This window comes from Vulpes vulpes, chromosome 9 (genome assembly GCF_048418805.1).
Source record: "Vulpes vulpes isolate BD-2025 chromosome 9, VulVul3, whole genome shotgun sequence".
Taxonomy (NCBI): Eukaryota; Metazoa; Chordata; class Mammalia; order Carnivora; family Canidae; genus Vulpes; species Vulpes vulpes.
The window spans coordinates 97,340,664-97,354,032 of record NC_132788.1 but is presented as its reverse complement, the minus strand read 5'-3'; the positions used below and the strand labels follow the sequence as shown (position 1 = coordinate 97,354,032).

The 13,369-nt window shown below is 57.1% G+C and overlaps 1 protein-coding gene across 3 annotated transcripts; it reads right to left on the bottom strand.

Moving 5' to 3' along the window:
• Positions 1-547: 547 nt before the first annotated feature.
• HOMER3 (homer scaffold protein 3) lies at positions 548-8,910 on the bottom strand. 3 transcript variants are annotated; one of them, XM_025989584.2, is made up of 10 exons: positions 8,743-8,910; positions 6,565-6,646; positions 6,329-6,485; positions 5,946-6,077; positions 4,328-4,435; positions 3,338-3,459; positions 2,676-2,832; positions 2,240-2,353; positions 2,058-2,144; positions 548-1,018 (listed from the first exon to the last, which is right to left on the bottom strand). In XM_025989584.2, the coding sequence occupies exons 2-10, from the start codon at positions 6,576-6,578 to the stop codon at positions 827-829; spliced, it is 1,083 nt and encodes a 360-aa protein (XP_025845369.1). In that variant the 5' UTR covers positions 6,579-6,646; positions 8,743-8,910; the 3' UTR covers positions 548-826. The 3 variants fall into 3 exon arrangements, with proteins under 3 accessions (XP_025845369.1, XP_072577264.1, XP_025845370.1); XM_072721163.1 differs by having other exon boundaries at positions 6,329-6,445; positions 8,743-8,852; XM_025989585.2 differs by lacking the exon at positions 8,743-8,910 and adding an exon at positions 8,099-8,398.
• Positions 8,911-13,369: the final 4,459 nt, after the last annotated feature.

Here is a 13,369-nt window from a genome sequence, read left to right as displayed (position 1 = left end):
AGCTGCTGGTGCTTCCCAAGCCCCCCAGGACATCATGTCACCCCCATCCCACCATCCGTTCTTCATTTCCATTGGGCCAGGCCCAAAGCTTTGAACTACAGTGCTGGCCATTTTGGCCAAGTGACCTTGAGTTTGAGAAGCCCCATCTGGGCCTCTCTTTCCTTGTCTGAAAAATGGGCACAGCAAGGGCATCACCCTCCAAACGTGGCCATCAGGTTCAGTGAAATGACGCCTGGTGGAATTTGGGATTTGTAGCCAGAGTAGAGGGAGGGGATGCTTAACCAAGGACCACTTTAGGGCAAAGTGGTCCAGACCACATGAGTTGAGCCCCAGGGGGTGGGCACAGCTATGCTGGGCAGAGCTGAGCTCCTGGCTGTGTGGCCTGGGTGTGCTTCTCAGGCTCTGAAACTCATTCTTCTCACCTGCAAGTGGTTTACTAAGCCCTACAAAGACAGAGCAGCTGAGGTGCATGGAAGAGGAAGCAGGAAGAGGGGTGAGTGACGGCGGTCAGATGCCTGGGTGCCCACATAACACACACACAGGCACAGCCACTCATAGAAATGTAATCTGGGCACCAGCACGCGCCCTGGGAATTCTAGAAATCTACACAATGAAAAGCCCCAGAACAGCCCTTGAGCTGTGAGCAGCCAGGGCCAGCTGGGGCACTATGGCCAGGCCCTCCCCAGGCTGGGTTGGGCCCCCAGTCCCTGCCAGGGTGAACAGCCCACTGTGCCGCCCGCGGCCCGGCTTGTGCCCCAGGCGGGAATCCTGCGTATAAAACCAGCTGCCACAGGCCCCGGCTCCCACGCAGACCCTGCAGCCAGGCTCAGGGTGTGCCCTCTGCCAGGCGGGCGAGGCCCTCTCGCAGCTCGCTCAGCTCAAACAGCCTGACGTCCAGCAGCTGTGCAGCCCGGCCCACCTCAGCCCGCGCCCGTTCCCGCTCGGCCCGGGCCTCCTCGAGGCTGCGCTCCGTTGCCCGCAGCTGATGCTCTAGCTCGGCATTTCGGGTCTCCAGGTCCTGCAGGGAGAAAGCAGGCAGGTTTTGGGGCCCCAACAAATCTCTAGGGTCACCAGCCCTGCTTGGGGCATTCAGCATCTGAGTGCCATCCCATCAAACTCCACTCTGGGCCATGCCAAGCCTTTTAGTCTCATCCTCCTTGAAGGGATAAGAGACACTCCCTGAGCCCTTGGCCAATTTAAAGGTCATAGAACCGATCACATCCCCCTTCTGCCCAAAACCCTTCTGTGACCCATTAGGCTGGGAACAAAACCCACATCACTCCCTCCTCTCCTTGTTCTTTCCAACTCAGCCTTGCCAGCTTCCTTGTGGTTCTCTGAACCACAATGTTGAGTTTCTTTCCACTTCAGGGCCTTTGCATAGGCTGTGCACGCTGTGCAGGAGACCAGAGGGAGCATCTCCCCAACTTCTCTTGGGTCCCCAGATCCTTTAACATCTTCACCTCCTGGACTCACGGGACATACCCCATCAACATTTTTCCGATAAAGTCTTCAGTGAAAGCCAGGCCACTCAGACCTGGGTTCAAATGCAGGCTCCTGACCTGAGGACTTGATGGGGTCAAGAATGGGAATTCAGCAGGGACTCAAAAATTGTTGAGGGGCTCCTGGGTGGCTCAGTCAGTTAAGCGTCTGCCTTTGACTTCAGTCATGATCTCGGGGTCCTGGGATCCAGCCCCATGTCAGGCTCCCTGCTCAGTGGGGAGCCTGCTTCTCTTTTTCCTTCTACCCCTCCCTGCCCAAGCTCTATCTCAAATAAATAAAATAGGTCTTAATTGCTTTTGAATCAAAGAATAGGAAACACTGTCCTAATAACAGTTGTCCTTTACAAAACACTGCCTGCAACTCAGGCTTTCCATGTACCCGGTCTTCCCAATCCTTCACAAACTTAGGCAAATCTCTTCCTCACCCCTTACAGGTTAAGAAACAGGCTTGGATAGGCACACAGCTGCCCAGGACCCAATAGGAAAGAAAGATCCCAGGTCTGTCCCACACCAGGAGCCGCCTGCCCCTGTGTTGTCACTCCACCCCACGACACACACCTGCACTTTCTGCTGCGCCTCCTCACGCTCCGTGGCGTCCAGGGCCTCACGGGGTCCACCAGTTTGGCTCTTCAGTGTCTGGATCTCCTAGAGAAGAGTTCCCAGGGTCTATTCTGGGGGTCCTGGCTCCCTTGTGGGATGTCAGGGAAGATGAAGCCCAGGGACACACACTCAGTGCTCACCTGGTCCTTGGTTTGCACTAGTGCCTCCAGCTGCTCCAGTGACTGGCCTGGCCCTTCCTTCTCACTGACCGAGGGTGGCTCTGCCGCCGCTGCCTGGGCCTCCAGCTCAGCCACCTGTGTGGACAGGAAAGTCAGCCCCTGACACCCAGCCTGAACTCTCCTGGGGAATCTGCCCTTGCTCGGTCACACCCATGACTAGGCACTCATCCCCTCTGATTGGGGCCACCACCATGCAGCAGGTAGGACTTTAGGGTTTGACAATGGTTGGCATTATCTCAGACCCATAATACAGAACAAGAAACTGAGGCGCAGAGAAATGACCTGCAGAGATCACACAGCCAGGCAGTGAACCCAAGGACGGATAGGACCTGCGGAGGCCCGGACTCCCCAGCTGCTGGGGCCACTCGGAGTCTCTGGGAGGAAGGGATCCTCTCACCCGCTGCCGCAGCCTCTCGGCCTCTGCACGCTGGGCCTCCAGCTGCTGCCTCCACTGGGCGGCGGCGGCGTTGGCTTCTCGCAGGGCTCCCGCCAACTTGTTGTTGCTGTCCTGCAGCGCGAAGAATTCCGCCTCCCACTGCACCTCGCCCACGGAGCTGCAGGGGTGCAAGGGTTGGCGGCGCGAGACCCGGCCCCAAAGGGTAGGGGGCAGCGGCGGGGCCAGCTGGGCAGGGCCTTGGCAGGGGCGGGGCCACCTGGGCGGGGTCTTGGCAGGGGCGGGGTCAAAGTAGGTGCCGGGTGCCCGCCCAGGGAGACGCACGGAACGGGCAGCGGCGTCAGCCCCTCGGGGCGTGCTCCGAACCCGGCGCGGGTTGGAGACATCGTGGGTTTAGAATTCGCTCGGGGAGGAGTGACCGAGACAGGGTTAGTCCCCGGGAGGGATGGGGTCGGGCAGGGGCGGCCCGAGGCGTGCTCGAAGGAGGAGCGCGTTGCAGGGGCGAGGTCGGCTCCAGGAGGGGCGGGAAGCGAGCCAGTCTCCTCCCCTTCCCGGGCCTTGGGTACAGTCCGATCCCGCGGCCCGTCGCGCCCCAAGGGCTTCTGAGGAGCTCCTCCGGGTGCCTGGCGTCCTGCCAACCCCTCTGCTCGCCCTACCCGCCTCACCCCTCGGACAGCATCTTCTTGAGCCGCTCGCGCTCGGCGGGGCCGGGGACGTCCGCGCTCTGGCTACGGAACAGTTTCTCGTCGCCGGGGCCATTGGCGCTGACGAGGGGACTTGGGGGCACCTAAGGGCGTGGGCAGAAGAGGGGTCACACAGGGGTGTGGCTTCGGCCAAGGACTAGTAAGGTCATGGTTGGGGTCAGCACTGACGTCACCGGTATTGTGACTGAAGGCGAGGGTCCTTTCCAGCCCTGGGATGCAAGCGCGCCCCTCTCCTCATCTACCCTCTGTGGCTCCCCATGGCCCCTGGGCCAGAGTTCCAGGCATTGGACCCCCACTTAGCCTCCCTGGGCTCTCACCAAGGCCCCAGGCACACCTGATTCAGGCTGGTCTAAATAAACCACTGAGACACTCAAAATCTGCAAAGGTGGGGGGAGCAATGTGAAGCCTCTGTGCTATTCCTTCATAGCAATGTCCTTCCCTGGGGCCAAATTTCCACCTGCTTTTAAGATTCAGACAGGAAGCCCTCTACCAGGCCGAATTCATTATGTATCCCCCTCACTGCCTGGCCCGCGGGCCCTGAGGGCAGGGAGCAGCCTGCTTTTTCATGTCTGTCACCCTCTTTCCCAGCCCTGGGCCTGGCACACAGTAGGTGGTCAGTAAATTATGCTGAATAAATTAGTGGGGGAAAGCTCCAGGGACAGTTTCTCACTTGGCCACCCCCCACCACCACCACCCCCATTAGCTATTTCAACCTCCGGGTTTTTACTCCGCCATCTAAGCTGGTTTGCCATCTAAGCTGGTTTCCAGGCCTTCGGTGATCCAAGGCTAGGCCGGACCCCCAGGATGTGCTCCTGAGCCTTTTCTTCCAAGGCTCCTGCTGTAGGTGGAGTTTTATGGGATCTGTGAGCATTTGGTCCTGGGTGCCCACACAGTACCTGGACCCTCAGTATCAGCTGAGTGACTGGCAGGCATGGGACAGGAAATACTGACCTGGTGGGCAGCGAGCGCCAGGGCTGGACTGGTGAGCTCCCCCCCATCCTGAGATTTCTCCCTCGCCAGCCTCGCTGCTTCCTTTACTTCCTGGAACTTCTCAGCAAACTGGGGGTGGGGTGGGGAGCAGAACAAACAGTCAAAGCCAACCCAGCCCCCTCTCCCAGGGCCTCACTTGGTCACCCCCACCCAGCACCAGCCTTGTCACTTTGAAAGGGACTTTAGGAGTCATGCATATGCTCTGGTCTCATGAACTGGAAGAGTGGTCAGGAAGCTTGGAATATGTTGTCCCAGTGAGCAGACTGAGTATCATGGTGGAGGTAGGATTTAGGTGGAGGTGAATTCCATGGAGCCACCTTGAGAAAGGGATCCCCTGGGACGCCTGAGTGGCTCAGCGGTTGGGCATCTGCCTTCGGCTCAGGGTGTGATCCCAGAGTACAGGGATCGAGTCCCGAATACGGCTTCCTTCGTGGAGCCTGCTTCTCCCTCTGCCTATGTCTCTGCCTCTTTCTCTGTGTGTCTCTCATGAATAAATAAATAAAATCTTGAAAAAAAAAAAAAAAAAGGAAAGAAAGAAAGGGATCCCCTTCCTCTCAGTCAGGCTTATTTCAGCAAGGAGAGCCTCAGGTGGGTGCTGTCTTTAATGCCCCGGACACTTGTGAATATCTTTTTATAACACAGAGAAAGCAGGTCTTGGGCTCAGAGCCTCTGAGAGGCACCTGTACTCAGTGAAAAAGTAAATCACCCTCTTCTCATTCCTACTCTACCTATACCGATTTTCCAGTTAGGGTAGGATACACTGGTTTTCATTTTAAAATAAACTTCTTTAGTTTGAAAATAATATTTTATTTTTTTTTTTTTTTTTTTTTAATTATTTATTTATTTATTTATGATAGTCACAGAGAGAGAGACTGAGAGAGAGACTGAGAGAGAGAGGCAGAGGGAGAAGCAGGCTCCATGCACCGGGAGCCCGACATGGGATTCGATCCTGGGTCTCCAGGATCGCGCCCTGGGCCAAAGGCAGGCGCTAAACCGCTGCGCCACCCAGGGACCCCGAAAATAATATTTTAAAGAAAATGTTTACACACAGACGGTCACTCGATTGGGGGGAAGAGACCAGTGCAAGTCCTTGGAGGGAAATCATCTCAAAAAACGGTTGAAGAGCAACTAAATACTCAGTGAGAAAAAATACTCCTGCTTTATACCACCCACAGAAATTAATTCAAGACCTAAATTTGAAAGGAAAATGAAAGCTTCTAGAAGCAAAGAGAATCCTCACGATCTCATTAGGAATCAGAAAGCACTACTCATCCAGGGGAACAATGGGATGAGACAATATTGAAGTCTGAAGACAGCAGAGGGTGGAGGGAGGCAATGATGAAGGTAGTGCTAGGGTGTGTGAGGGAACTCCCAGCTCATCCCAGGCACCCAGAGAAGGGCGGGGTGTGTCCAAAATTGGAGCAGGTGGCCAGCAGAGCTGAGACATGAGCCAGGGAACCAGGAAGGGTTGTCTAATTCTCATGCCTATTCTACAGCACCTGCCCAGAGGCCCCCATGGCCCTAAGAGGAACCCCAGGCCCAGCCCTGTCCTTCCCGCCATGTAATCCTGCAAGCCCACCTGGGTCAGATGCTGCTCAGAAGCAAAGCCAAGGCCATAGACGGTGTTGGCACGACTGTCTGCCCACTGCCCAAACTTCTGGGAGGTTTTGGTAAAGGTCATGTTGGGGGTGACAGTGCTGTTGATGATGGCCTGGGAAGAGGGAAGAGGGGGGAACACAATTCAAGCTTGACGAGACTGACAATAATGAACATGAGACCCCCAGGGTGTCACTTTGTATTAGCTCTTGGGAGGTTCTAGGTGTGAGCCATCTCAGGACAGAGACTGATTTAAGGGCTCCTCCCAACCCCCAGCCCCCAGGCACACAGCAGGGTAATGACTGGACCCAAACCTGCCTCTGAGACCTCAGGAGCCTGCCACCCCCACCCAGGCCCTGCCAGGACCTTGGCACCCCCAATGCTGATGATTCGGTAGACATTGCGGGTGGCATCATAGAAGTAGGAGACCGTGAGTGCGTGCTTGCCCGCGGGGATCCAGTTCCGCTTGGTGGCCGGGTCAATCTGGAACACATGTGCCCGTGTGCTGAAGATGGGCTGCTCCCTGCGTGGGGAGACGGTTCTCAGTGGGGCTGGGCATCCCCCAGGGGGCTCAGGGCCAAGCTGGGGAGGCAGGGGCTCACCTGGCTGTGGACATTGGTCAGGTTGGGTTGGGTGGGCTCCAAGAGGCAGCCAGAGGGATGGCAGGAGCTGCGGGTTCAGTCTCTGGGGGGAGAGAGGGATTATGAGTGTCTCCCCAGGACAGGCTTAAGGAAACCAAGCGGGTCCAACCTCAGGACCCACCACCAGCCACACCATTCATAGAACCTCAATTAAAAAGGTAAAGGAGGGGGAACCCTGGGTGGCGCAGTGGTTTGGCACCTGCCTTTGGCCCGGGGCGCGATCCTGGAGACACGGGATCGAATCCCACATCGGGCTCCCGGTGCATGGAGCCTGCTTCTCCCTTCGCCTGTGTCTATGCCTCTCTCTCTCTGTGTGACTATCATAAATAAATAAAAATTAAAAAAAAAATTAAAAAAAAAAAAAGGTAAAGGAGGGATCCCTGGGTGGCGCAGAGGTTTGGCGCCTGCCTTTGGCCCAGGGCGCGATCCTGGAGATCCGGGATCGAATCCCACATCGGGCTCCCGGTGCATGGAGCCTGCTTCTCCCTCTGCCTGTGTCTCTGCCTCTCTCTCTCTCTCTCTCTCTCTGTGACTATCATAAATAAATAAAAATTAAAAAAAAAAAAAAAGGTAAAGGAATCAGCAGATCACTCAGCAAAAACACCCTGTCCCTCTCCTTTGGGAGGAAGCCCCCACACACTCTGAGCAGGAGATGACTCTCTGAGAGGAGGCAGGTGGCCCTGGATCTCCCAGCATAAACTTGTCAGCATGCTGGTTACTGAACCCAGAGTGACACCCCCTCAATCCTGGTGCTAGATAGAGAAGGCCAAGGTGAACTCCTACTTGGTATTTTCTGCCACATTCACTCATCACTCCCCAAACCAGGATCTCCATCAAAATGTGGGCCATCACCAGATGCCTCCTGGGAGACCAGTTCCTCCTAGATCCCACAGAGGGACCCCTCAGCTTCCACTCTAGGGCAGAGGCACACTTGGAGGCAGAGTCCAAATCCCCAGGGAGCTGCCAGCCTAGTTAAGAAGATGTAGCCAAACAAATTTACCCTGGTACCCACTAACCGGTTGCCCATGACCACTCTATCCCAATACCATGCAGGGCTGGGTGGCATCAAGGATTGGGAGATCCCCAGCCCCTCTTGCTGCCTCCAGCCACGACCTCACAGACACCAGGAATGGCTGCCCCGGAGAATTCCTTAACCTCACCTCTGTGCCTCCAAAACCTGCATCTGGGGGATCTGCAGGGGACCAGGAGGGACCTGGGGAAGGGAGGTGGCCAGTGGGGGAAGGGAGGCCCCCCGCGGAGCGGCCTCCCTGGTCAGAGGAGGGTTGCCCCCCCACCCTGTCCTGGGCAGCTGCTGCCCGGGTCACAGGGTCTGAAACCGGAGCCCCTGTGCGGGGGAGGGGCGGCAGCGCTGGCCCGGGTTGGGAGCAAGTCCTGGGTCGAAGCAGGGTTCCAGGGTGCAGGGGTCCCAGAAACCCTGGCCCTTCCGGCCCTGACGGTCCTGCCGCGACTTGCAGCTTTGGGGAAAGTTACTCACCAACTAGTCATGTGCCTCGGCCGCCGCCGGCCGCGGGGCTCCCGGAGGAGGCCCGGACCCCGCCCGGTGCCAGGATCCCCAGTTGCGTGTGGGGGCGAAGCCCCACCCCATGCGCCCCGGGCTGGGGGGCCTGGTATTCAGTAAGGAAAGAATTCCCATCCGCGTCAGAATCGGGGCGCCCAATGCGCTCCCCGACTTCGGGAAGTGCCACCCTCGACCCGGGAACTTCCGAGATTCGCGCGATGCCCCCCGACTCCGGGTCCAGAACTTCGGGGATCCCTCGCACCACCTCCGACTTCTAAATTCCGGGGACTCCCTGCCAGCTCTCCAGCCCGGGCCGGTGATTTCGGGATCCTCTCGTGCCGCCTCCCAACCCCAGGCCGGGGACGCCGGGGACCGCGCAGCCTCCTCCAACGCCGGGTCCGGAACTTTGGGAACCCCTCGCCCCGTGCCCTCTCCGACCCCCGCTCCGGAACTTCGGGGCCCCTGCGCCCTCTCACGCCCTGGAACTTCGGGGCTCCCCGGCCGCCCCCAGCCTCCCGGCCCGGAACTTCGGGGACCCCCGCGCCCTCGCCCCGGCCCTGGCGCCCGGGGGCCCCCGCGTCCCCCGCGTCCCCCGCGCAGGCTCGGACAGCCGGGCTCACCCTGCGGGCTCGGCGCCCCGCGAGTGTCCGGGCGCGAGTCGGGTGCTGCCCCGCGGCGCCGACTCCCCGCAGCCGGGCGCCCCGCTCGCTCGCTGGCTCCGGGGCCCGCGCCCTCCGCGCCGCCCTCCGCGCCGCCCGCGCCTTTGTCTGCGCCTCCGCCGCCGCCCGCGCCGCCTCCGGTCCCATCGCGGCCGGTCCCGACGCGGCCGCCGCCCGCCCCGCCTCCCCGGGCCGCCGAGGCCGCCCCGCAGCGCCCCCTGCCGGCCCTCCGCGGCGGGGGAGAGGGGGAGAGGGAGGGGCGGAAGCCGGGAGCGGGGCGGGACGGGACTCCCTGGGGGCGGGGTGGGGGGGGGTGAAGGGCGGGGAAGAGGGCCGGGGCGGATGGGGACGAGACCCAGACCCAGAGGCAGAGATATGAGGGAGAGACACAGGAGGAGACAGATGGAGGATGGGGCTTCATCCTCCTGTCGGGGCGGCCCTGGCCCTCGGGGCACTGCCTGAGGTCATGACCTTCTGCCTTTGATGGGAGTCCCTCTCCACCTGACAGGGATTTAGAGGCCCGGGCTCCTCTATCGCAGGAGCTGGGTGCTTGCACACAGTAGGTGCTCAGTGGGTGTAGCCAGGAAATGAAACAGACACAGGCTGGGGAAAGCTAGAAGAGGCTGAGAGAGGCAAACAGTAGGCACTTAATGAGGCTGGATCAGGGGTGCCCCGTTAGGAATCGTTCCAATCCCCTGTTGGGGAGAGGCTTCTATCCACCTTGTCTCCCAGGAGAGGAACGTAACAATGCCAACATGGTCGAATTATCAGTATTGCTATGTTATAGGGTCTCAGAACCCAGGGCAGAGCGAATATTGGGGCCCAGCTCTCACCAATTGTGCAAATCTCCTGGAGGTCCTCAGGCCTGGGTTTGCCATCACTGGTCAGGGGGAACCCTTCAGGCATTTGCCAGGAGAGGGTCCAACTGGAGATGAGCCAGGATCAGCCTCCCCAGGCCAGGGTCTGCCTGTGGGATCCACTTACTTGGCAGTTCAGTGGCTGCCCTTTCTCTGGACTCCTCCAAAGTCACACAGTGCCATCGGGTTCATGGACAGAGGCACTGCAGCTCCCCCAAACCGAGGCCTACAGTTCCCTAAAGCCCTAAACCTCATGCTTGAGCTTTCCAACAATCTCAGAGATTTTGCTTTTTGCCTTCTCCGTCCCGACTCCTTTCCCTGTTTTTATTTCTGTTTTCCCCTGACCAGAATCATCTGGGCTGGTAGCTATCTTCTAATTACCTTTAGGTGAATTCCAGGTCGTGTCGTTTCTGACGACTTATTTCCAGACCAAGATGGAGTTTACCTTGCTTCAGGCCTTTGCCCTAACTCTCCCCTACACCTGGAACACCCTTTCTGCAGGTGTATATTTGGCCTTGTCCTTCTAGGCTCAGCTCCATTGGCCCCTCTTGGCCTAGAAGCTACTCTATCTGGGGCTTGGAAGGGATCTCGCTGTGTACTGCACCAGGACCCCATCACTTTCTCTGGGACCCTTCATCCATTTTTTTTTTAAGATTTTATTTATTCATGAGAGACACAGAGAGAAAGGCAGAGACAGACAGAAGGAGAAGCAGGCTCCTTATGGGGAGCCTGATCCCAGGACCCCGGAATCACACCCTGAGCCAAAAGCAGATGCTCAACCACTGAGCCACCCAGGCGTCCCTTCCCTGATGTGTATTATCTGTGTATTACTTCCATCGTGGCCAGGTCTGGGCACTCTTTGGAGGACTAGCCCATCCTGGAGCCCCAGCCTCACCCAGTATGAGAGGAACCGCTCACCCCTGCTGGGGAAACTGAGGCTCAGGCTCAGTTTCCCCAGCTGCTTCTAACTTCACAAGGCATCTGCACAAGCAAAGGATTTGGCTTCACTTTCAGGCCTGAAGCCACAAAACGCTTTGAACATTGTGGGGAACAAAGAAAATACTGTCTGTTCTGTGCAAAGAGTGACTTTTCCTTATTACCAAAAAAATAATTTAAAAAAAAATTAAGTAACTGGGAAAGGTGCCGACAGGGCCGAGGCTTCTGGAGGCCACTCAGGGTGTGCTGTGTTGGCCGGCTACAGAGCCAGAGCCATGTGGCTATTCTGTGGGGGTGGCCAGGAGAGGGGCCTAGGCTGACTTTATTCCTTGTGTGGGCAGAAGGCAACAACATGAGGGAGAGTGGGGAGTTGAATCACTTCCCTGGGCCCCCCTCAGGGCTCCAGGAGAAGTTGGGATGGGGCTCGCCTTGAGCAGCCCTGACCTGATGTAGTGTCACTCGAGTACAAATTGAGGGAGTGGCTTTGTCAGTGTGGACCTCACTTTTTTCACCTGGAGAATGGTCTGATGCTTGCAGGGCAAAGGGGTAGAGAGAGGAAGCAGGAGAATCTGGGCAACACGAGCAGCTCCTCACTCTCCTCTGGGTAGAGACAGTAGGGGGCTGCCCCAAGCTGCCACCTCCACCCCAGCCTGAGGCCTAGTCTGCCTGGGGATGTCCTTATAGAATGGGAAGAGGCCACCACCCCAGGGTGGCTGATAAGAAACAATAGCTTTCCCTTGGGCCTGAGAGAGGGATATAAGGGAACAAACTTCCTGTCACAGAAAAGGCCAAGCAGAGCCTCGAAAAGTTTCTTCGGCTCTAGGGATGCTGTATTTGTAGAGTGGCTCTTATGGGTTAGACTCTGTTCTCTGCCTAGTTAAATCTGACCCACCTCTGGGTTGAAGCTAAATTGTCTGTCATCCCTGGAGAGTTCCTATCCCACCAGATCAGGGGAAGTCTGTCTCTCTTTCCCAAAGCTACATGCCCAACTTCATGATGTGGATGACAGTGGCCAGACTTAGATCTGTTTATGACATGATTTGGTTACTGTCCACCTCTTCCATGGTTCTGTCCCCAGCACCTAGAGCAAGCCTGACCTGCAGCAGGAACTCTTGAAATGCTTCAAGAAGGAGAGGATCCTCAAGCCCCAGTCTTGGTCCTTGGTGGCCTCCAGAGTCATGTGACCAAGGAGTGACTCCCAGACCTGCCTCTTAAGAACAGTGTGACCTTATGGGATCCCTGGGTGGTGCAGTGGTTTGGCGCCTGCCTTTGGCCCAGGGCGCAATCCTGGAGACCCGGGATTGAGTCCCACGTCGGGCTCCCGGTGCATGGAGCCTGCTTCTCCCTCTGCCTGTGTCTCTGCCTCTCTCTCTCTCTGTGACTATCATAAATAAATTTTAAAAAAATTAAAAAAAAAAAGAACAGTGTGACCTTAAAGAAGCCATTTTCCCTCTCTGTGCCTTAGTTACCCCATCTATAAAATGGACATAAAAATGGTGCTGAAGTTTACTTTAAGGATCCAACAAGTCCTTGTGTGAAAAGGGCATGACCCTGACACCTTAATAAATTCTGGTTGTTATAAACATTATATTTATTCTTGGCTGTCTGGAATATGCTTTTGATCCTGAGCCAAATTCTGAATATTTTCTGTCAGGGGTTGAGGGATCAACTAGGTATGAGTATTTAAGGACAGAAATAATATCCAACTTGGCGTGATAACTTCTAAATCTTTAGCTATGGGACCTTATATGCTCCTCTAGCCACATTCATCCTCTTTCTCCATGTTCCCTCCGCCATGGCCAGTTGGGCCAGCCACCAGACCTTGGCCTCCTAAGAAGCTCCTATTCATCCCACCTCTAATGCTCCCTTCTCTGAGAAGCCATCCCATGTCTCCCTCTAGACTCTCCCCAACACCCTCCCTCCTTCTGACCCAACTCTGATCCTAGGGACTAGGGGTGTCTGTGTCTAGCTCTCCCAGCATGCAGTGGATGCATGGGGGTCATGGCATAGGAGAACTTGATGACTCAATATTGGTGATGTTTCATCACTCAAGAGAGACCCCACCTTAAATTCAGATCCAACTCAACTTCTGCACAAGGCCAAGGTTAATTTGTGAAACAAGCAGCCCCCAGGAAGATGTGAAGGGGCTGGGAGGAGGGCATCTGACATTGCGTTCGAGCTCCCGGGAGCAGGGAGGGGTGGAGGGTGGGGGCAAGCAGCACTTGAGCCCCCTCCAAACTCCAAACCTGGATCTGTGGTTTGGTTCCCACAGACCTAATTACCCTCATTTGCCACATGCACTAATTACCTCTGCGGTGCCAGGTGGCTGGGCGGGGCTGCCCCACTTTTGGGAGGTAGGTCGGGGCCCGATTATTTTTGGCTGCGTCGTCCTTGAAGGCTCCACCATCCTTCTGCGTGAAGGGCAGAAAGTGGGGCGGAGAAATTGCGGCCACATCAGGAGGGACAGTGGGGGACTCAGGGGTCAGGTTGGCCCAGGAGCTCCCTGAGCAGGGGGGCTTTGGACCCCCCTGCCTCAGCGTCTTTGGCATCTAGCTGGAGGCTGCGAGACCTGGAGGGACTGAGAATCATTCAGTTCAAAGGTGCACTGGTCTGGAGGCCTGTTTTAAAGATGACACCAGGGGCACCTGGTGGCTCAGTGGTTGAGCTTCTGCCTTTGGCTCAGGTCATGATCCCAGGGTCCTGGGATAGAGTCCCACATAGGGCTCCCTGCTCTGCAGGGAGCTTGCTTCTTCCTCTGCCTGAGCCTCTGCCTCTCTTTCTGTGTTTCTCATGAA

Excerpts from the sequence above, each read along its gene's own strand:
- HOMER3 (XM_025989584.2), bottom strand. Across the intron at positions 6,078-6,328 it reads TCAGCATTGGGGGTGCCAAG|GCCATCATCAACAGCACTGT; the intron begins GTCCTGGCAGGG and ends CCCTCTTCCCAG. Across the intron at positions 2,833-3,337 it reads AAGAAGATGCTGTCCGAGGG|CTCCGTGGGCGAGGTGCAGT; the intron begins GTGAGGCGGGTA and ends GCACCCCTGCAG.